The 24,577-nt window shown below is 50.0% G+C and overlaps 2 protein-coding genes across 11 annotated transcripts in view; both read right to left on the bottom strand.

Moving 5' to 3' along the window:
* HECTD1 (HECT domain E3 ubiquitin protein ligase 1) overlaps positions 1-10,403 on the bottom strand; it is a 56,597-nt gene extending 46,194 nt beyond the window's left edge. For all 10 annotated transcript variants that reach the window (XM_075613170.1, XM_075613177.1, XM_075613175.1 and 7 more), the window contains exon 1: positions 10,272-10,403. The gene's annotated coding sequence lies outside the window, so the exon portion shown is untranslated. The remainder of the gene's footprint in view (positions 1-10,271) is intronic.
* Positions 10,404-14,170: 3,767 nt separating this feature from the next.
* The window catches only part of HEATR5A (HEAT repeat containing 5A), a 61,742-nt gene continuing 51,335 nt past the window's right edge, over positions 14,171-24,577 (bottom strand). The window contains 4 exon segments of the mRNA XM_075613191.1: positions 14,171-20,821; positions 22,462-22,675; positions 23,747-23,895; positions 24,367-24,577. The exon segment at positions 24,367-24,577 is cut by the window's right edge and continues 9 nt beyond it. Of these exon segments, the coding sequence (XP_075469306.1) occupies positions 20,514-20,821; positions 22,462-22,675; positions 23,747-23,895; positions 24,367-24,577 (882 nt within the window). The 3' untranslated portion in view covers positions 14,171-20,513.

Here is a 24,577-nt window from a genome sequence, read left to right as displayed (position 1 = left end):
CCCTATGGCAAGGCCAATTCTTTTCAACTGCCCTTACTGCAAAGCACCCACAGAGATACACCTTTCCAACACAAACATCTCATCCTCAAGTGCCTGTTTTTATTGTTGCTTTCCTAAATAAAGGAAAGAAAATACACAGGACTTGTTGTGCTTTGGAAAGAGGGCTGAGTTGAAGCTAGTTGGGTTCATTCATACCCCAGACATGACCCTGGATCCAGAATACAGATCCAACACCATAAGAAAGTATTTTTGGCATGAAAGTGTTAAGCTGACCTGCCTTTAGTGTCTAAACTAGAGTCACGTGGCCACTCCTGCCGGCCAGGACCCATCCCAAATGTGAGTTTCCGCCCGGGAGCGTTAAGGAAATTGCAGTGTAAACATGTCGTCAGCATCCTTGTCATTAGAGTTAATAATAAGCACAAAGTCACCTCCTTTGTTCCAAAGAGCAAAGTAAGAGTAGTGCCATCCTGTGGCAGGACTTCTTCAAACATAGAACTGCACTTAGTCTACACGCAGACCATGAAGATACTACAGGTGGCAATGATATTCTGGCCACGTCTGGGGTGAAATGTGACTGAATCCATATACAGCAGGGGTGGCCAACTCCACTCAAGGGCCACCAACAGGCCAGGTATTAAGGATATCCCTGCTTCAGCACAGGTGGCTCAGACTAAGCCATCTGTGCTGAAGCAGGGATATCTCCAATGCCTGGTGGCCCGTGAGGACTGGAGTTGGATACCCCTGTTCTACAGGCAGCTGGACAGGACGAGGCAAAGATAAAGTGACTTACTCAGGGTAGCACAGAATGAGTGAAACTCTCCGAGGAAGGAACTGAACCCACAATGTGTGTGTACGTCACACCTCGGAACTACCACATTCTCACCACTTCTGTAAGTGCAGGACTAGGTTTGTACCTCCTCAACTGCCAGAGAGGACGGCAACATCTCGCAAAGCCATTCAGGCACCTCATCCATTACTAAAACTGTGCTCCTATGAAGCTGGGTCAGAATCCCGCACACAAGCATGCAGCGACACAATGTGAGAGATCAGATGTGATGGAGGCCGCCATCATAAGTGTGACACAAAAACGGGTGTGTTGTACTTTCCGACGATTTACTTGTGGTTACATTTCGGAAATGAAGATTAGGGATTTTCAATATATATAAAATAAGGTCTAATTGTATTGTGAACTCCCTCAATGCTGTAGATCAGGCCTGCACAACTCGTAAAGCGAGAAGGGCCGAACTGCTCCAGGGAAAAAAAAAATTGGGCCGCACGGGTAAAATCATCATCATCTCTCCTCCAGCACCTCTCATCTATCAACCTTTGCGATACTCCCCAACTATCTCTCATACCCCCATCTCTCCCCCTCACCCACAATACTCCCTCTCCACATCAAACACACAATACCCCCCTGCACACCACACACATCCCACCCCCCGCACCTCACATCCTTCTCCCCCCCCGCACCTCACATCACTCACCCTCCCCTGCACCTCCAACCACTCACCCTCCCCTGCACCTCCAACCACTCACCCTCCCCTGCACCTCCAACCACTCACCCTCCCCTGCACCTCCAACCACTCACCCTCCCCTGCACCTCCAACCACTCACCCTCCCCTGCACCTCCAACCACTCACCCTCCCCTGCACCTCCAACCACTCACCCTCCCCTGCAACTCCACTCACCCTCCCCTGCACCTCCAACCACCCTCCCCCTGCACCTCCAACCACCCTCCCTTGCACCTCCAACCACCCTCCCCTGCACCTCCAACCACCCTCCCCTGCACCTCCAACCACCCTCCCCTGCACCTCCAACCACCCTCCCCTGCACCTCCAACCACCCTCCCCTGCACCTCCAATGACCCCTTCCTGCACCTCCAATGACCCCTTCCTGCACCTCCAATCCCTCCCCTGCACCTCACCTCCACCTCCCCTGCACCTCACCACCCCTGCACCTCACCTCACCTCAATGCACCTCACCTCACCTCAATGCACCTTACCTCACCTCAATGCACCTCACCTCAATGCACCTCACCTCAATGCACCTCACCTCAATGCACCTCACCTCACCTCACCTCACCTCACCCCCCTGTACCTCACCTCAATGCACCTCACCTCACCCCCCTGCACCTCACCTCAATGCACCTCACCTCACTCCCCTGCACATATCCACGTTGGGATCAGGCGGGGAGCGCCGCAGAAGAGCTCAGCTGGCTGTGACTTCCCCCTCCGTCCCACGTTGCAAGCGGGGGGAGGGGGAGCGGGCCCTGCGCATGCGCGCCGGGACCGCGGGGAATCGCCGCCATTTTTTTTTTTTTTTTACGTTTTTTTAAAGTTTTTTTTTTTTTAAATCTCATCACAGAGAGGCCAGGCGGGCCGCACAGAGAGGCCAGGCGGGCCGCACAGAGAGGCCAGGCGGGCCGCACAGAGAGGCCAGGCGGGCCGCACAGAGAGGCCAGGCGGGCCGCACAGAGAGGCCAGGCGGGCCGCACAGAGAGGCCAGGCGGGCCGCACAGAGAGGCCAGGCGGGCCGCACAGAGAGGCCAGGCGGGCCGCACAGAGAGGCCAGGCGGGCCGCATTTTGTGCAGGCCTGCTGTAGAGCAATGCAGACACCAGCGCTGTGGGTGTCCAACTACAACCACCAGAAGCATCAAGACACCTCAGAATAGTGTTTCCAAAGTATAAAGCACCTCAGGGGTTGGGTTCCCATTAGAAAACAACATTTGCCAAACAACTAAGCAATGAGAGGGTTAAAGCCTGGTGAGGACACAAGTGACTGATCTGTTGGGAGAATTTCCATCAGTGTGTAATTAGGGCTCATTTTTAGCTAACTGTTGTCCCGTGTGTCACATGTCTACTCCCTCTGCCTCTATAACAACGTTTCTTGGCTCCTCCCATTAGAGAAGCAGCTGATGACATCACTGGAGCCTCAAAGTCTTTCTTCCCCACTACTCACACAGGACACACAGGACGCACCGAGCTTCACCGCAGCTTGTAAAATGGCCATTTATTTGTTGGTAATCCAAACAAAAAATGGGGAGTTTTTTTTTTTTTTTTATGGTTTTTTAAACCCTTTCACTGCCAGAGGGGACTGTAAAGCAGGGCAATTTGTTGCAAGCGCCTGTCTGTGAAAGGGTTAAACAGTGAAGAGAACAGTACAAAGTGAGACCTCCTGGGGATGGGCTGGAGTTTGTTTCCAAAACAGCAGGACCTCCGTCTCATCAGGTGAACTGCAGCTTTACAGGCCATGCTAAACTGTGCTGTATTAATGCCACCCACAGCCCTGCACTCATGTCCTGCAGCACCCGCTGCTATTCCTCCCACACATGCAGTGCTGTCACTGCAGCACCCGCTGCTATTCCTCCCACACATGCAGTGCTGTCACTGCAGCACTCTCTGATATTCCTCCCACACATGCAGTGCTGTCACTGCAGCACCCGCTGCTATTCCTCCCACACATGCAGTGCTGTCACTGCAGCACTCTCTGCTATTCCTCCCACACATGCAGTGCTGTCACTGCAGCACTCTCTGATATTCCTCCCACACATGCAGTGCTGTCACTGCAGCATCCGCTGCTATTCCTTCCACACATGCAGTGCTGTCACTGCAGCACTCTCTGATATTCCTCCCACACATGCAGTGCTGTCACTGAAGCACTCTGCTATTCCTCCCACACATGCAGTGCTGTCACTGCAGCACTCTCTGATATTCCTCCCACACATGCAGTGCTGTCAGTGCAGCACTCTCTGATATTCCTCCCACACATGCAGTGCTGTCACTGCAGCACCCGCTGCTATTCCTCCCACACATGCAGTGCTGTCACTGCAGCACTCTCTGATATTCCTCCCACACATGCAGTGCTGTCAATGCATCTTAACCCTGCCCAGCAACTGTCTCCGCTATACAACTAACACACAGATATCAGTACTAACACACAGATATCAGTACTAACACACAGATATCAGTACTAACACACAGATATCAGTACTAACACACAGATATCAGTACTAACACACAGATATCAGGACTAACACACAGATATCAGGACTAACACACAGATATCAGGACTAACACACAGATATCAGGACTAACACACAGATATCAGGACTAACACACAGATATCAGGACTAACACACAGATATCAGGACTAACACACAGATATCAGGACTAACACACAGATATCAGGACTAACACACAGATATCAGGACTAACACACAGATATCAGGACTAACACACAGATATCAGGACTAACACACAGATATCAGTACTAACACACAGATATCAGTACTAACACACAGATATCAGGACTAACACACAGATATCAGGACTAACACACAGATATCAGGACTAACACACAGATATCAGGACTAACACACAGATATCAGGACTAACACACAGATATCAGGACTAACACACAGATATCAGGACTAACACACAGATATCAGTACTAACACACACCAGGATAAGTCAGACTAATTACATTGCTAAAAAGACACTTCCCATAAAATTGCCTTTAAACCACACACACATTATTGGAGTTAAATTCAATAAAGAGCACAGGTCCGTCAGCCCCGACACTTGTTAACATCCAAATCCGAGAACAATATAAACACACCGCTCTGACGGTAGTAGTACAATATAGTATATCTTGTTTATAGTGGTGCACTAGGGTTAATGTAGAAATGAGAGAAAAAAGATAGGGGGACTGCTACAAGACTGGTAGCAATCTCCCCAAGTAACCCCTTACAGTGCACTCACCTATAGATAGGACGTACAGTAATATCATAAAGACAGAAATACTCGCACTGATGCGCAGTGTAAGAACTCTAATCGTTATACATAACCCCTTGGAAGTAATGGATAATGGTTGCTATTAAAATAATGCATTTATTAAACTTAATATTTAAAATAAGCCGGGGTGAAATGGTTGACAAACATAACAAATACAAAGGGTACGTCGCTATATACGTTCCCCTGTGATCTAGTGGATACATATAGTCTAATACCATCCAATTTGTGTATGGTCTTTATGGCGTGAATTGCGTCCCTGTGAAGTCTCCTAGATCCCTGGGTTAGGGTAGCGAAGTCTCTAATAAAGCATTACTCCTCTATTTCTTACACTGCTACACTACTGTTAATTCAGCATTACTTCCAAGGGGTTACGTATAACCATTGAGTTCTTACACTGCGCATCAGTGCGAGTATTTCTGTCTTTATGATATTACTGAACGTCCTATCTATAGGTGAGTGCACTGTAAGGGGTTACTTGGGGAGATTGCTACCCGTCTTGTAGCAGTCCCCCTATCTTTTTTTCTCTCATAACATCCAAATCCCCCTTGCCCCCTCTGCTTGTTTGTTCCACATAACGCCACGTGAGGGTCCCATTACCACGTCCTATTTTTAGATGTCGGAAAGATACTCCTACTAAAGCTTAAGTACAACTCAACTGTTTTGCTACCCCAGAGACTGCAAAGCGTGCGGAAGCAAAGGGTTAAAAGCAAACAAGCACTTCACGGCCCCGCGGGACCTGGAGCATACTGCGGCCACACTGCCACGCGGAACCTGGAGCATACTGCGGCCACACTGCCACGCGGAACCTGGAGCATACTGCGCCACACTGCCACGCGGAACCTGGAGCATACTGCGGCCACACTGCCACGCGGAACCTGGAGCATACTGCGCCACACTGCCACGCGGAACCTGGAGCATACTGCGCCACACTGCCACGCGGAACCTGGAGCATACTGCGGCCACACTGCCACGCGGAACCTGGAGCATACTGCGCCACACTGCCACGCGGAACCTGGAGCATACTGCGCCACACTGCCACGCGGAACCTGGAGCATACTGCGGCCACACTGCCACGCGGAACCTGGAGCATACTGCGCCACACTGCCACGCGGAACCTGGAGCATACTGCGCCACACTGCCACGCGGAACCTGGAGCATACTGCGCCACACTGCCACGCGGAACCTGGAGCATACTGCGCCACACTGCCACGCGGAACCTGGAGCATACTCGTCCACACTGCCACGCGGAACCTGGAGCATACTGCGGCCACACTGCCACGCGGAACCTGGAGCATACTCGTCCACACTGCCACGCGGAACCTGGAGCATACTGCGGCCACACTGCCACGCGGAACCTGGAGCATACTGCGCCACACTGCCACGCGGAACCTGGAGCATACTGCGCCACACTGCCACGCGGAACCTGGAGCATACTGCGCCACACTGCCACGCGGAACCTGGAGCATACTGCGGCCCCGCGGGACCTGGAGCATACTGCGGCCACACTGCCACGCGGAACCTGGAGCATACTGCGGCCACACTGCCACGCGGAACCTGGAGCATACTGCGCCACACTGCCACGCAGAACCTGGAGCATACTGCGGCCACACTGCCACGCGGAACCTGGAGCATACTGCGGCCCCGCAGAACCTGGGGGATACTGCGCCACACTGCCACGCGGAACCTGGAGCATACTGCGCCACACTGCCACGCGGAACCGGGAGCATACTGTGGCCCCGCGGGACCTGGAGCATACTGCGCCACACTGCCACGCGGAACCTGGAGCATACTGCGGCCACACTGCCACACGGAACCTGGAGCATACTGCGGCCCCACGGGACCTGGAGCATACTGCGCCACACTGCCACGCGGAACCTGGAGCATACTGCGCCACACTGCCACGCGGAACCTGGAGCATACTGCGCCACACTGCCACGCGGAACCTGGAGCATACTGCGCCACACTGCCACGCAGAACCTGGGGGATACTGCGGCCACACTGCCATGCGGAACCTGGAGCATACTGCACCACACTGCCACGCGGAACCTGGAGCATACTGCGCCACACTGCCACGCGGAACCTGGAGCGTACAGCGCCACACTGCCACGCGGGACCTGGAGCATACTGCGGCCCCGCGGGACCTGGAGCATACTGCGGCCCCACTGCCACGCGTAACCTGGAGCATACTGCGCCACACTGCCACGCGGAACCTGGAGCATACTGCGCCACACTGCCACGCGGAACCTGGAGCATACTGCGGCCACACTGCCACGCGGAACCTGGAGCATACTGCGGCCCCGCGGAACCTGGAGCATACTGCGCCACACTGCCACGCGGAACCTGGAGCATACTGCGGCCACACTGCCACGCGGAACCTGGAGCATACTGCGCCACACTGCCACGCGGAACCTGGAGCATACTGCGCCACACTGCCACGCGGAACCTGGAGCATACTGCGCCACACTGCCACGCGGAACCTGGAGCATACTGCGGCCACACTGCCACGCGGAACCTGGAGCATACTGCGCCACACTGCCACGCGGAACCTGGAGCATACTGCGGCCACACTGCCACGCGGAACCTGGAGCATACTGCGGCCCCGCGGAACCTGGAGCATACTGCGCCACACGGAACCTGGAGCATACTGAGGCCACACTGCCACGCGGAACCTGGAGCATACTGCGGCCACACGGAACCTGGAGCATACTGAGGCCACACTGCCACGCGGAACCTGGAGCATACTGCGGCCACGCGGGACCTGGAGCATACTGCGGCCACACTGCCACGCGGAACCTGGAGCATACTGCGCCACGCGGAACCTGGAGCATACTGCGGCCACGCGGGACCTGGAGCATACTGCGGCCACGCGGGACCTGGAGCATACTGCGGCCACGCTGCCACGCGGAACCTGGAGCATACTGCGGCCCCGCGGGACCTGGAGCATACTGCGGCCACACTGCCACGCGGAACCTGGAGCATACTGCGGCCCCGCGGGACCTGGAGCACACTGCGCCACACGGAACCTGGAGCATACTGCGGCCACACTGCCACGCGGAACCTGGAGCATACTGCGCCACACTGCCACGCGGAACCTGGAGCATACTGCGGCCACGCGGGACCTGGAGCATACTGCGGCCACACTGCCACGCGGAACCTGGAGCATACTGCGGCCACACTGCCACGCAGAACTTGGAGCATACTGCGGCCACACTGCCACGCGGAACCTGGAGCATACTGCAGCCACACTGGGCAGTCAAATAATTCATGTGTCCTTAATGTCAAAATGTGGCAGTGACAAAACGTGCAGAACAAGGACGCAAATGTGATCGCATTGTATGAGGCTCCGTGTCTGCAGCTACTCAAAGTGGGTTTCAGAAAGCTAGTAACCCCTTCTCTGCCACAGAAAGAGTTAAACTTGATATAAATTGGAGAGAGGCTGCTGCATCTGGATATGGACAGTCAACAAGTACCTAAATAAAAATAGGTTTTGTTTGTGTCAACTCATCACTATGCGTATGTGCATGATATTTGGTGTGTCACGTGGCACTCTCTCTGAGAGGAATTCCTGTTTCCCCAAACCGTACAATTTAATATAATCTAACACTGTCATGACAAACGCCAAAGACTGAAATCTGTGAGACTTTGGGGTTTTAGCCCACCAAATAGAGGGGTTTATAGTGGCACTCCAGTACTCAGTCATTAGTTACCCCTCGGGCCCTGTTCTTCCTCCGGGCTTGTTTCCTAATAGCATCTAGTAAGTGAATGGGGGAGGCACAGATATTAGGGGCAGCCAAAACAGTTTGCTCTGTATCTATTCCATAACAAAAGTTAAGCAGGTACAACTTAATATTTCGGGATCACAGCCCCTTTCCCCACCTGCTCTTACCATTGTTATGGAAAAGATAGAGCAAACTGTTTTGGCTGCGCCCAAAGCCTATGCCTCCTCCATTCACTTACTAAAGTCCCCCAGAAAATGTCATTTGAATGGCAAAGTACTTTTTTTTTTATCAGCGAGACTATATTGAAGTGAGTGACACTTCGGATGCGAAGAGCCAGTGAAACACCAAATCAGTGAACCTCAGAACCAGGAAGAGTGGACACCTCCGTTCCGTGGCCAACGCTTCAGAGTTCTTTAAACTTGAGCATTGCACTTTGTTTTGGGATGGATACGTCCGGCACATAAGGGTATGCCAGCGCCACACATCAGAATAATCTGTTTGTTCTTGGCCATATAAATATACTAAAAACAAGCAAGTATTTGTGTCCGTGCAAGTCTCCGAAAACATTATCGTGTGTATTGGCACATCTATATTTACATCTACGCATATATATGACTCACTGTGCATAAGTGTGAGTCTGGTTAAAAGCATGCATATTACAGTTTGTGTACTTAATGAATGTGTGTGTGTCACAGTCTGCTGATTAGTCAGGGCTCCAGTTTAAAGGCCTAGGAATCCGGATCAAGATATCCTGGTTTAGGGAGGCCAGTTACCGGGGGATAATCTGCCTGCAAAAAGGTATTTCAGTATTAACACTTCTCTGCCAGGTAACTTCTCAGAGTGCGAGAGAGAGAGTGTGAGAGTGTGTGTGTGTGTATATATATATATATATATATATATATATATATATATATATATATATATATAACAAATGCCGCAGAGTATCATCGCTTTCAAAAGGTCTCATGGGTAACTGAGGAGACATATGCAGCAGGGGTTCCAGAATTACAGCGCAATTCTAAATTCTTACTATAGGATTTCACTATGGGGTAGGTATGCGGTGAGGGTCAGCGGGCAATGTACCAGGATTTCACTATGGGGTAGGTATGCGGTGAGGGTCAGCGGGCAATGTACCAGGATTTCCCTATGGGGTAGGTATGCGGTGAGGGTCAGCGGGCAATGTACCAGAATAAATCATAACAATCATTAAGACTGATGCGCGAGGACTTTATGGAGATTAAAAGAGGACAACAGGGGCGAGAGAGAACCCAAGGTGTGGTGGGGGGAGAAATATAGTCATGAGGGTACGGGAGGGGGCAGAAAGTGAGGAGATGGGGGGGGTCAAAGGCAATATATGGAATACAAAAGGGGCATTACACAGGTTATTGAAAGGGTCCTACCGGCTCAGTCACTGCTCACAGGGCGCAATATGTATAAGGAGGAGCTGAGCGTGATGGGGCAGTATTGGTGGGGTATTTATGGGAGGACAGACATAAGACATGATTTAATTGTCCGGGACAGCAGTGTCCCCACCCCCGGGGGTATTACGAGGCCGCTACTTGGGTCAGTAATTGCCCCTCTTAACATCAGCGGCTCCGGGGCGGTTACTGTGGATCCGCCTCCGCTGCGGGTTAGGCCCGGGCAGCGGGGGTTTGAGGGTTTCCCCCCCAGTCGGGTTCTCCACCGGATCCAGCCCGCGGCGCTGAGCTCAGTCCGGGGGGGGGGTGGGGCGGCCTGGGAGTACCGAGAGGTTCTTACCGTGTCCGTGCGGGTCTGGGCCTCGCAGCTCCGGGCGGGCCGAGTCACACGGAGCGAGTCACGGGCTCAGGCCGAAACTCCGCCCGTGGCATCCAGCGGCCACTAGGGGGCGGCGCTGTGCTACCCGACCGCCTCACTACGAGCGGTACACGGGCAGGGCAACTACACAATTAATCCGAAAATACTGAGTTTGCCATCACTGCCCGACTCGTTCTCATGGCGATTTGCCTTAACCAGCCAATCAGTTAAAAACATTGCCCTACCCGCCTTCCAATAACCAGAGAATTTACAGGGGATGAAGTGCGGGGCGTGGCCTTCCGCTCCACTTCATGTTCTGAGCCCGACATAGCAACCAGCAAATTAACTTGGGGATGATGCGTCTTTTGTGATCACCGCCCGCACGAAACTCCTTTCAGGATATATTTCCTGGTTCTCGTCCCCTCCCGTGCCTATTTTTGTCTCTCTGTAGTATGCTAATGACCACCCAGCCGTGCAAAAGGCTGCCATTATTATAAGGCCCTGCTAAAGTGTAGGGTTACCTTTCTTTTCCCCAGGGAAGGGGTGCATGTGGCAACGTCTTGGTTTCACCTCAAATCCCACATAATGGACAAAAAAAAAAAATCAATTTGCTTCTGGTGTGAAAATTAGTTTGTTTCCATTTTCTCAGGTCCACATAATTAAAATATTACCTGTCAATTATTGTTCTTTTCCCTCATCTTTCCACCACATTTGGTTTCTACGGAAACCTTTTTACCCGCTAAGTGGAACTGCCCCTTTAAAAAGCAAGCTTCTATCTTAACCCATTGTATGCTAAAGGGCCGTGGTGGAGATCATTGCAACTGCACCCACAGCGCTCACTCGATACCATCAAGAAAGATACAGGACTAAACATAGCAGAACTGAAAGAAGCTGTGAGAGATCGGAAGACATGGAGCACCCCGATCCATAGGGTGGCCGAGAGTCGCACTGACCGGATAAGGAGGAGATTGGGCAGTCACAGTTTAGGGAAGGAGATCTTGATCTGGTGCGGAGGGGTCCTGGGGACATCCCATGTAACTGCCCACTGATATATACAAGCCATTGGATGAAGCACTATGTCCCACTCGAATCACAGTCAAATAGACATTTATTTTAGCTCTATGGAACAGCGCGCACTTTGCTAGAATAACTGTACCCTAAAAGGTCTATTTGACTATGTGATGAATTAATCAGAGCGCTTCCTCTTACTTTCTGTATTTACAATATTACATATCAAGTGTCTCATTAAAGAAGAGGGGATTCCTCTCCATTATTAGAGAAGGTGAACAAATCCTTCTGCAATGAGGTCTGCTTCTCCCACCACTGTTAGTTTGTGATAAGGCTCAGACCCCCAATGCATTATAGCCCTTCATCCTCCCCCAGCACGGGAAAGGTTAAATCCAAATAAAATACATACTGTAGACGAGTTTATTGCAGATGTGATCTGTGCGCCAAAGCATCTTCTTACAGGAGATGTTTTCCTCATAAATATGATTATCACTGGGAAGCTTTCTGAAGCAGAATATTAACTGTATACAATGCAGGCTTTGTATTTGTCAGTGAGTATGTCAGTGAATGTGAAAAAATAATAATATATATATATATATATATATATATATATATATATATATATATGCAAATATAGCTGTATGCTCATCTGCATGTCTTAGGCAGGTCTGCAACCCCGCCTTTCCCCATTATCACCCAGCATACAGCACTTCCACTGCAGCAAGGGATTCTGGGAAATGACATGCAAATGAGCACACAGTGTCACTTTTTGCCTCAATAACCATTTTTAACATGGTTCCCTATAGGCTATATGTTTTTATATATATATATATATATATATAGTATACAGAAACAGATGGCACTCGCATAGGTATTGAAGGTAGGAGCTTGTCCCATAAAAATGTTTAAGTAACAGAATTCCTTACCAGGCAGACCAGGAGATCCAAGACCACACAGCAAGAAAGGAGACAGCACTCAGAGTAAAGTACAAAAGATGTATTAAAGACAGGCACAGTCAACCGACGTTTCGGTCCTTACAACAGGACCTTTCTCAAGGGAGTGCTCATGCTCTGAGTGCTGTCTCCTTTCTTGCTGCGTGGTCTTGGATCTCCTGGTCTGCCTGGTAAGGAATTCTGTTACTTATATATAGATATAAATATAAATGAGGGGGTATTATACCTTTTATTGGGCCAACAAGTAGTTGATATGTTACAAGCTTTCCAACCTCTCAGAGTCCTTCATCGGGTCCTACCCTGGGAGGTTGGAAAGCTTGTAACATATCAACTACTTGTTGGCCCAATAAAAGGCATCATTCCCCCTGCTCCCTCTCCCTATTACTACCTGTATTATACAGTATTGTTACACAATGTGTACCTATTAAAATTGGCTGGTTATATGGCGCCTCTTAGTCAAGTGCTATAAAATGTCCATGAACCTATAAACTCAACCTACGTGTATATCCTTAGGGCCGTTCAATACAGGTTGCAGCCGTGCGCGCATGTGCGAGCGCGCGTGCACGTGCCACATGCTTTTCCCTGTTATAGAGCCGGGAGCTGCAGGTACTGTGTATATGTGTGTGTATGAGTATGTGTGTGCATGGGTTGTGTGAGTGAAATAAGTCCTAAATAAGATTTTTTAAAGGAAAAAAAAAGTTTAAGAAATATTTTTTTATTTTAATTGTGCAATCATTGACACACGCACACACACACATCCATACAAACACACATCCACGCATACATACATACACACAAACATACATTTGAGCGCCGGTAGCGGCGCAAAATCATCTTTTCCCCGTCTTCGCCGCTGTCTGTCGGCTCCCTGCCATGCGCGGCGCCATTATAGAAAGGTCCGCGTGCGCCCGGCACTATATAACAGCCCTTAGAGTAAAATATTGCATACATATGAGCATAGCATATTGCTTTGCCCGCAGTGTGACGCAGTCACGTGGTGCCGAATACTGGTGGAGAGAATCTAACCCGGAAGTCCTGCGGAGGCTGACAGTGGAGGAAGCGCCGGCGCAGCCTGACCCCCCTGCAGCAGTTACTACGCATACAGGTTATCTCTCCCACAACGGACACGGACTAAGCTCTATTTCCATTGCCTGATTTCTGGGGCTTGATTGTAAGTTCCCACTGCATCCGTGTGCCTCCTGATGTCATTTTACTAAACCCTTTTTTTTATCATTTTCCACATTTGTGTGGCCATTCTTGATTTCAACCACTGTGTCATGTGTATACCTGATCATATTCCAGCCTCTTACCCCATAGGACTATAGCAGTGGCTATCTGTCTATATTTTGTTTCTATCCACTGTGCATGTCCCCATTCCCAGTTGGAATATTTTTTTACCCCACGGATTGCACTATCATTTGTGTTATTGTTTTTTCTCCTCATATGTTCATCCTGGTGTCTGCGCTCCCTGACTTCTGGACATATGAGCATTGTAATAAATTTGCTTTGCAAATATTGCTTCTGGCCGCCTTGGTGTGCCTGGGGTTGCACATATAATGTCCACGGTACACGGGTTTAGATTCCAGAAACATGATTTCTCCTATCTCACAGGTCTGGATCAACTTAACGAGTAACACGTTACACTGAATTTCACATTACAGACAAAAACCAATAAGATATCCGAGGTGGGACCGAGACGGCGATGCTGATGTAATAATCGCATTTTATATTTCACGAAGGCCACTGGAGCACCGGGATATCTTGTTTACTGTACAGGAGATCTCTCTGGCTCACTGGATTCATGAGCACCCGCGGCAGATCAATACCATCCCCATAGACATTCATAGGAAACCTCTCTATAAGAAAGCATTTGTACCCATAGACTTAAATCACCAGCAGAACAGAACAAGATATACAGTATGTGAAGAAGTTGGTTTTTATTTGTTTAAGCACATTAGAAAAAACAGTGATTTATATAATGTTAAGTTTGGTTAGCTGTATAGGTATTAACACGGTCGCTGCCAGAGGGGCATACAATGCAATATAAAAACATGCAAAGCACTGCCTTGCAGGCTCCTCTGGCAACAAAGGGGTTAAAAGTCCAAAAATGAATCTATAATAAAAATACAGTACATGGGTAACGCCTGGGCTGAGCTACGCACACAGCCACTTATTACCCTGACACAGTGCGCTGGTCACAGGTATTATTAATACTGCATTAAATTCACCTCACATACAAGGCAAAGATCATCACCATCATCTCAAATAAAATTGGAATGAAAAAAAAAAAACACACAAGAAATAAAAAGCGTGATACCAATTTTCTAGATTTAAAACCTAGGAAACTGGGCTTGGAATAAAAAGAAACAGACTTCTCTATATAAAGATGTTAAATGTCTGTGCACTTCCAGACCCTTCCATTTCTTCTGCCTGGGGGAACGAAGGGTCTATAAACAGCGAGACAGAACTGCACACAAAGCTCAGGATACAAAGTAAGGGGCTCAGGCATACAGAGGGGGTCTGGCTAAACCACTCATGTGCATATAGGAACAGGAGGATGGATGCGGCACACGAATAAGGCCGCCTCCACGGTTAGTGTGCGCGGCGTCACGCACGTCTGTAGCAGGAGAGATTTGTGGTAGATGCGCCGGGGAGGCGTGTCGGGAGAGTCGGAGGCGTGGCTGTGATGTCACAGAGCGGGCAAACCGCTCACGTGACCCGGCCGTCGTGCCATAGTAACACATTTGTTTTCTCGCACATCGCGAGTGCCGGCGCTATGCAAGGTGCGTGCTCTATGGCCTGCCTCATAGAGGCACGTCATTTTGATTGCGCCGTCGCGCTCACCATGGACGCGGCCTAAAACGGCACACAGTTAGCTGCAAAAATATAGGCTATTTAATGAAACGGAATGGACAAAAAGAAACAAATAAGGTCTCCGGGCACTGCACGGATGGCCGATCGGAAGGGCAGCTTCCCTGAAACGTTATTAGTTCCTTTTTGTCCATTAAGTTTCATTAAAGCAAAAAAAGATGAAAAATCCTATGTGGGTTTTTTAAATAAATCAGTTCTGTAGTATTAGATAATACTGTCTGCATTTTTTAAAACTCATAATGCCATGTTTAATACGTTTTTTAATGTTCTGATCATTGTTTGGTTGCTACAGCAACCATTCAACAAGTTACCTCCTCTTTTGAAACAGGCTCTCACACACCTTTTTGAGCTGTGCCCTTTGGCAACAAAGTATCACAAACGGATCTGTTTCTGTGTTCCAGAAGCCTTTTACTCTGAAAGCTGTAACAATAATGTTTTACACCAAGTAATATAACATAACATACAAGCTGCAGCATTTCAGACTGCAGCAGTTAGAAGGTGGCCATTTCGTTAGGCACACAATCAGAATGTTTACAGATTTCTAAATGAACCACCAAACTTTATAACATAATAAACGGTAAAACCCCTATAGAATGCGCACTTACAAAAATGCTGTTCTTTTGGGCAGTAAAAACAGAAAGGATCTGAATAGGGCTGTCTGCGGCGATCTCACCGCTTCCTGAGGAAGCTGGAATGCAGCGAAACGCTTAGTCCCGAGATCCAGTGCCACATTGGAGAGGGAGCTGCATCTGAATCGTCAAGGTTTCCGAGCGGCCGCTACTGGAAGTTACACTCCAGGCGACCAATAGCAGTCTACACAGCGACGCGGAAGCGGAGATCTCCGCAGACAGCCCTATTCAGATCCTTTCAGTTTTTACTGCCCAACAGAAGGACATTTTTGTAAGTGCCCTTCTATAGCGGTTTTACCTTTTATTATGTTATAAAGTTCTTTGAGTTTTACAATCTGCGCTGTGGTGTGTATTTTCCTCTCTTTCTCCTGAGATCATCCACACACATACAGACACACATTGCCACCGATTGTGATTTGCATATTTTAACTCATCAGTATGCGAGTACAACTTTTGGAGGATTCTTCTGCGTGTTTACCTGCCATCACCCTATGGCGCTTCTATTTTTTTAATTCTCTCCTCTTATGTATGGAGTTGTCCCCTGCTCCCTTTTTCTGTGGAAGATACTGTAGTATAATTGGAAGAAACTCTGAAACGGTTTCTCACCTGAACGTTGAGTGGAGGACATATTTCTATTTAATCCATTTGTTTGTTTTTGTCACAGTTTAAACACCATCACTTGTATTATTTTTTGAGCATTCACAAGTCACTTTTTTTAAAGATTGTATTAATATATATTAAGTCACTTTTGTTTTGTTTCACTGTATTACTGGTTTCACAGTATTTATCACTATATACATATATATTTACTTGTCTTAACACAGTGCATGTTGATTAACCTCTTGATCACTGATATTGTATGAGAGCGCCGCCCTAGATTTGTGTTTATTCTATTTCGGAACAAAATTCTGGAGAGAGCGCTCTATCCCCAGAATTTTTTCACGAAACGGAATATGAAATGGTGCAAATGGGTGCACACGGAGTGAAATTTAGGAAAAAATGATATATAACATACCTCCCCGCCGACTTATCGAGCAAGGATGTAGAATGATACATTGTCACACGCTTTACATATACAAAGAAGAAAAAAAGAGGGAATGCAGCATTTCTGCTTTAAAATGCCTATATTTTTGCAGCTAACTTTGTGCTGTTTTATTTGTGCAAAGCACACACCGTCCTGTTCCTGGAGGGAATGAGGACATGACGTTGTCCCACCTGGTAGATATTATTGTGGTACCCTGTAACACAGAATAATATCGGCACTGTAATAATGCTGCTGCTATTTGAATGGATGGGTTAAAGGGAATTAGGGAGGGCCTGGAAGGGGAGTGGTAATCGCTTTGATTATGGGACGCGCCAATATTTTGTATCTCTGTAGCGCAAGTGGGGGAAGATTTGGATGGTGGATCCCTCACTGCGGCTTTTATATAACATGGGCGAGGGGCCGAAAAAAGAAATGCTGCTTTAACCCCTGCACTGCCAGGGTGGCTTCACAATACATCCCACACTTGGTCGATGTTTAGGTCTCTTTGCTCTCGTTTGAAGCCTCGCCCTCCACATAACTATTCTGTTCTCGATGTTAACCCAAACATACCGAGGTTCAAAACGCTGCGCAGGAGAATTTTAAGGCCTCGTTCAAAGTTGCGGTGTCAGTACACACGACCGCGTCACTATAATTCCGGCCTAAGAGTTCAATCTCAAAGCTCCTCTTAACCCCTTTGCTGCCAGAGGCCAGCCTCACAAAGGGAGTGCATGTTTGCTTTATGCAGCCTCCTCTGGCTGTAAACAGGTAAATCCAGAGAGGTTTGAAGTTAAAAAGAATCTATGAAGACAAATATAAAACAAACTAAATATGCTATAGCACTGCAAAAGCAGAGCAGCCTTCATTAATCAGCATCACCACATGGCTCATTAGCAACAAACATTTAATCCCGCAGCGTCTGCACCAAATGTAAGAACCTGATTCATTAACTGAGTTTCATGTGCGTTTGTTAGACGGATCAGGGCTGGCAGGTTTTACTGATGTACAAAGTGTTAAGCTAAGGGTCACGAAACTCATAGTTTGTAGTCATTTGTGCATCAGTAATTCCCAATACCTTATAACTCCTCCCACTGCTTCATATAACCGCTCCCTATAACTCCTCCCACTGCTTCATATACCCGCTCCCTATAACCCCTCCCACTGCTTCATATACCCGCTCCCTATAACTCCTCCCACTGCTTCAGATACCCGCTCCCTATAACTCCTCTCACTGCTTCATATAACCGCTCCCTATAACTCCTCCCACTGCTCCATATAACCGCTCCCTATAACCCCTCCCACTGCTTCATATAACCCCTCCCTATAACTCCTCCCACTGCTTCATATACCCACTCCCTATAACTCCTCCCACTGCTTCATATACCCGCTCCCTATAACTCCTCCCACTGCTTCATATACCCGCTCCCTATAACTGCTCCCACTGCTTCATATAACCGCTCCCTATAACTCCTCCCACTGCTCCCTATAACCCCTCCCACTGCTCCATATAACCGCTCCCTATAACTGCTCCCACTGCTTCATATAACCGCTCCCTATAACTCCTCCCACTGCTCCATATAACCGCTCCCTATAACCCCTCCCACTGCTTCATATAACCGCTCCCTATAACTCCTCCCACTGCTTCATATACCCGCTCACTATAACTCCTCCCACTGCTTCATATAACCGCTCCCTATAACTCCTCCCAATGCTTCATATAACCGCTCCCTACAACTCCTCCCACTGCTCGATATAACTCCTCCCACTGCTTCATATAACCCCTCCCACTGCTTCATATAACCGCTCCCTATAACTCCTCCCACTGCTTCATATACCCGCTCCCTATAACTCCTCCCACTGCTTCATATAACCCCTCCCTATAACTCCTCCCAATGCTTCATATAACCGCTCCCTATAACTCCTCCCACTGCTCGATATAACTCCTCCCACTGCTTCATATAACCGCTCCCTATAACTCCTCCCACTGCTTCATATAAAACTATTGATGTACCGAGTACCGGGTAATTACATGGTACCCAACGCTTTTTCAGCTACCCGGAAATTACCCGGACCCGGCATCAAGGGGCTTGGACCCGGCACCGTGTCGGAACCGACGCCGGGTAATTTCAGAGTAGCTGAAAATACTTCAACACTTACCTGCAGCTGGCGACGGAAGGTGGTGAGGAAGACCGCGGCGACATCTGGGAGCAGCAGGAATACAGCACACAGCCGATGCCAATGGGAGCTGGAGAACCATGTGACTGGAGCAGGAGTGTTCCTATTGGACAGCCGGGCTCCTCCCCAGCTGTTCTGGTCACATGGTTCCCCCACTCCCACCAGCCTCAGCTGTGTGCCGCTGCTCCCACCAGCTGAACAACGTCTGCTGCTCTCATCGCCAACAGGACATCTGCTGCTCCCACAATGTCGCCGCGGTCTTCCTCACCCTGCATGTAACTGCTGTCCGGGTAACTATTTCCCGGCTTTCCGAAAATGTAGGACCTGGTACAACACTAATATAAACGCTTCCTATAACTCCTTCTACTGCTCCATATAAACACACCCTCTAACTCCCACTGCTCCCCATCCCTCCTCCTATTGCCCCATGTAACCGCTCCCTATAAATCCTCGTATTGCCCTATATAACCGCTCCCTATAAATCCTCGTATTGCCCCATATACCCTCCCCATTGGACTCCCAGCATGAGGTATTGAGTTGGCGTTCCATGGCGAATGACGTAAGACGCCGTGACGATGCACGCCTGGAGTCGACGCCCCCCCCTAGCGAGAACCCCACGGCCGGCTCCCACAGCTGATCGGCGAGCTCTCTTCTAGTAAATAAGACTACCCCTGGGCCCTGTGTTCCCCCTATCTGATTTTCCTTGAGTGGATGAGAGTGCCCATAAACATCGGCTAGAACCAAGGTCCAGCGAACAACTGGGTCCTATGAGGACGATTGGAACGTACATTTTTATGTAAAAGTGTTGTGAAGTGTATTTTTTATATAAAGTAACACATTATTTTTACTAATAGTGTCCCTCCATGCGCTTCTTTTGTTTTTTGTTCTAGTGTGGTATTGACCCAGTTGATCACGGGAGAAGGATCAGCTGCAGGAGTGACCCTTAGAAGGGAGTGTAGATTACCCACTAGCCAGCGCGCACTTATTTCACCAAAAATCCACGTATAGCCACCAGATACCCCTCCCCATTGGACTCCTGGCACACACCGCCCCTTGGCATTTTCAATGTGCTGGTCCTTTCACAGCTACACAGATCCCTTCGTCATTAATTCGCAGAACTTCACTGCAGCAAGCGTAGCCCGTTCACCGAGAGAGAAGTTAACACGTTCAAGCTCTCATTTGTTTTCCCTTTTTCTGAATTTGTTTAAGACTGGGGTGGCCAACTCCAGTCCTCAGTCGTTGACTGAGCCACCTGTGCTGAAGCAGGGATAACCTTAAAATCTGACCTATTGGTGGCCTTTGAGGACTGGAGTTACCCACTCCTGCTATAAGGCATCTGTGATACATTACTGCTGAATATAATGTACTAAATTAACAAGGCATATACAGGCTACCTTTGAACCCCTCCACTCCTGGAAGGGCCTGCAGTGGGTTGCAGGCCCCTCTGACAGGTGTTACAAAAAGCCTGTCTTTAAGGCTGTAAAGTAGAACCACAAGTGGGGAGAGGTAAGTAATGCTCTCTGAAGCTGCTGTGTTTCCCAGAAAGCGGGAGGAAGTAACGATGACCTCACAGGAAGTTGGTCTTGAGCTGGATGCTGGGAGATCCCTGGCCCCCTCCCTTTGTGCTCTGGGCGGACGCTTTGGGTCTGAGGGTCTCCTGGTTGCCACGGAGCGCGGCTTCAAGCCGGGAGCGGAGCGCCGGGGAGGAACCCATGAGCTGGCGGAACTGTAGCGGGTGGCGGGTGCCGGCCTGGGTCAGGCTGTGTAGGGAGAAATCGTGGAGCGCGCGGGCACATGGAGGTGCCGAGCACAGAGCGTTCTCATCAAGCAGGAAGGAGAGAAGGAGATGCAGCAGCATGGACACCATGGGAGGACCTGCCGGGAAGAGGGGAAAGAAAGAGTCAAGAACCCTCCTGTGCCAAACCCAGACAGCCACAAACCCCACGGGATAATATATGGACTTGTACAAATAACAATAGATATGGATAGATGGTAGACAAGGTGTTACATTACTGAACGTTTCACTTCATCTGTAGCCAAGTATCTCTCTACATCAGGGGTGAGTAACTCCAGTCCTCAAGAGCCACCACCAGGTCAGGTTTTTAGGATACACCTGCTTCAGCACAGGTGGTGCTGTCATTGACTGAGCCACCTGTGCTGAGGCAGGGATATCCTAAAAACCTGACCTGGTGGTGGTCCTTGAGGACTGGAGTTGGCCACTCCTGCTCTACATACAACAACCGCATTAACCCCATAGTTGATGGAAGACTGGCACACAGTCACAGCAGACAGGCCCCCTATTGGAGCGGTGAGTGTGATCTCCCCCCCACGTAGCCCGTATGTAACAGCCCCCCTTATGACGTGCGGGGTATATCTTAGGGCACACACAGCGTTAAAGTGAAGCATCTCCCAGAATACAGGAGGTCCTTTTAAAACTAAAAGGGGGTATCAGCCTTTAGATATCGGGTCAGGGGCCCCCATCTGTGATATCCCAGAATTCCCCGGTGTCCACTTGTTTCTCCAGCGGATCATACATCTCTAATAACGACAGGAACTGTGGGGGTGCACCAACATTGGGGGTGTCACACTTCCGGGGTAGTTTGGGGAGAGTTATCCCCACCTGGCCGTAAAATACTGGGTCCCTCTTTTAATCTGAAGTCCCACAATTTGGGGTATAGTGTTCCCCCCATTTAAGACGGTTGCTGCTGGGGCGGAGGGCCTGTAAAGTTTTATAATATATATGCATGAATAAAAGATCAGATTTGATAGCATTTTTATGCCGTGCTGAATTCAGATGTTTATTTTTCCCGGTAGATATGTTTGTCTGTTTCCGGGGTTCCTATAACGCTGAAGCCGTTCTTTATAAATAGCATGCTTAGCTGTGCGGGTATCTGCAAGGGTGGGAACATAATGACATATAGATCGTGTGTGACATCGAATGAAGGATTTATACAAGTTCATATTCACTTGTCTGCATTGAATTAAAAAAAGAAATGCGTTTGTTTAGCATTTGGACGGAAATGTCTGTAATATGTGAGAACAGAACATTAAACCAGGGATAGAATTATTATCCCATGCAGAAAAAAGGCGATCTATCTCGGTTTATCCTGCTAGCGCCAAAACCTCCAAAATGTCTTCATCGCCTCAGCACTCAAAGGGTAAAACTCATTTCTTTATCCACCCCCCCCCCCTTCCCCCCGCCCCCAAAAAACATTTATTTGAAAAATTCCACCGTTCTCGTTGGCCGGGGTTAGTTAATGAAATAAACGATGCACCCAGGACGTGTTAGGCTGGGACGCCGTTCTGCTGATCATGCACATTATACAGAAGGGGAGCCCATGCTGGAAAGGACGGACAGGTCCTGCCCATCACATGGACACCACAGCAGCAAGAGAAATGCCTCCCACGTTACCAATCAGTGACCGAGCAAAGCTTCAGAGACAGCCACAGAAGACGCGAGGCTCTGCGGGAGTTGAGATGCCTGAGGTAACCTAACCCCTGTGAGCTATGCTTACGTTGTGGCTCCTCGCTGGCAGTGATGAGAGCCTGCAGCAGACGCACTCCCTCCTGCAGGACCAGCAGCTCCTCCTGGCTCTGCGGCTTCCTGTGCTCCGCGTGGCTGATGCCACGCACCACGCGGGGCGCCAGGCTGCGCACATACGTGGCCACGGTGCTGGGATCCGGGTGCTGGAAGATGGACAGGAGCAGTCGGTAGCACTTTAACTGCTCCTAGAGACAGAGAAACCGCGGTTAATGTGCAGGCATTGTACTAAATGAAACAAAAAGGGAATGAAAGCGAAATGGGACGATGGGTCGCGGCAATCTCTCCGGCGTTCGGTCGCACACGGAACCTCCGCCGCAGCCGTTCCCCAGCTGGAACCTCCACCTCCAACCGCCGCTAATGTAAGTTTTACACTGGGTAGGGGGTCAGTTTAAGGCGTTTTAGGGTAAGTGTTACACATAGGGACTGACCTTAGCGGAGAAGCGGCGACAGGCCACAGCGCCAGGCTGATTAGCGGAGAAGCGCCGGTGGTCATGTGACCGCGGCAGAACGGCCGCGGCCAAATGTCCTAGACCGAAATGCACGGCCTTTGTTGCAGGCGTAGTGCCGCTTTCCTCAGTGAATCCTTTTTTATGCTGCAGAGTTGTTGCAGTAAAATTAACCCATTCCCTGCCAGAACAGCAAAGGCGATCAATAAGTGGGACCACTTTAAAAATGTCTGCAGTTCCCACAATAGGAGAGGCGGCTGCGATTAATGATGTCCTCAGCTGCAGATCTGGGAGCCGGAGAGCTTACAATCTAAGCAGAGACTGCACGGGGGAGACCCCTCACAGCCCGGGCTGCGCACTGACCAGGATTCTTCGTCACCCAAGGGTGCCTCAAACTAGCCTGAAGGGTCGCCCGCGGGAAAACATATTACATATGTTACACGCCTTTGGGGCGGGGGGGTGTTTAGTTTGTTTACCATCGTGCGTTCAGGGGGTCCCGCGGAGTGTAACTGTGATGCTTCCATTACCAGGGACCCCCTGTTTGCTGCTAAATGACCCTATACATCTGTGACTGCTGGATTGACCTTCACAAGAAACAAAAATGATGGCAGCCACATTGTTCTGTGGGAAATACAATGATCCCCATGTCTGCTGGGCGACCGCTCCATGCATTAGTGGCCTCTCAGTAAAGAAGGACTTAGGTCAGGTCTCCCACAATCCTGCCCCTCTCCAACGTTAACATGTGACCCCTTAGTAGAGAGACCTGACCAGTCATGTCGGGGTGTAGGGGGAAGGGGGTGACGCTCTTACATCAGGGTCCTTGCAGTCCACGCTGCGCTGGAATCTCTGCACACAGGCGCTCTGCAGGCTCGGCTCCGACAGGACCTCCGGACTCGCCGACAGCAGGAAGATGGTGAGAGCCGTCAGAAGGCTGACAGAGTCCAGGGCCAGCTCCCGTCCTGCAGGACACGACATAGTGCGGGGAGGGTGTCACAGAGCATGGGGAAGGGGGGGCACGGGCGTCACAGAGCACAGGGGGGAGGGAGGGGTCACAGAGCACAAGGGGGGAGGGGTCACAGCGCACAGGGGGGCACTGGGGAGGTGAGGACAGGGGGGAGATCACAGAGGATGAGGGGGGATGTCACAGAGGATGGGGGGAAAGGGGTAGGTTACAGTGGACAGGGGGTAGGAGGAGGTAACAGAGGATGGGTGGGGGGGAGGTCACAGAGGATGGGTGGGGGGGTGGTCACAGAGGATGGGGGGTAGGGGGAGGTAACAGAGGATGGGGGGGGGGAGATCACAGAGGATGGGTGGGGGGGTGGTCACAGAGGATGGGGGGGGGGAGGTCACAGAGGATGGGGGGGGGGAGGTCACCGTGGATGGGTGTCGAGGTCACAGAGCACACAATAGACTGTCGCTGCCCGAGTTACCAGAGTCCCAGCTCTGGAGCAGGGAGGTTGCTGCGCTCTGCAGGAGGTTGTTCCACGCAGCTCTGCTCTTCTCAACTTGGGCCATTGGGGACGACACAATCACTTTCAGAGCTTGGAGGGCCGAAGCCACTGTCAGAGGTAACCGCCCGCCAGGGAGCTTTACTGCCGTGTCCTGCAGCACTCCCACTACCAGGTACAGGAGGGTGGGGAG

This window comes from Ascaphus truei, chromosome 9 (assembly GCF_040206685.1).
Source record: "Ascaphus truei isolate aAscTru1 chromosome 9, aAscTru1.hap1, whole genome shotgun sequence".
NCBI lineage: Eukaryota > Metazoa > Chordata > Amphibia > Anura > Ascaphidae > Ascaphus > Ascaphus truei.
The sequence above is the reverse complement of the archived record's forward strand: the minus strand, read 5'-3'. Positions and strand labels throughout refer to the sequence as shown.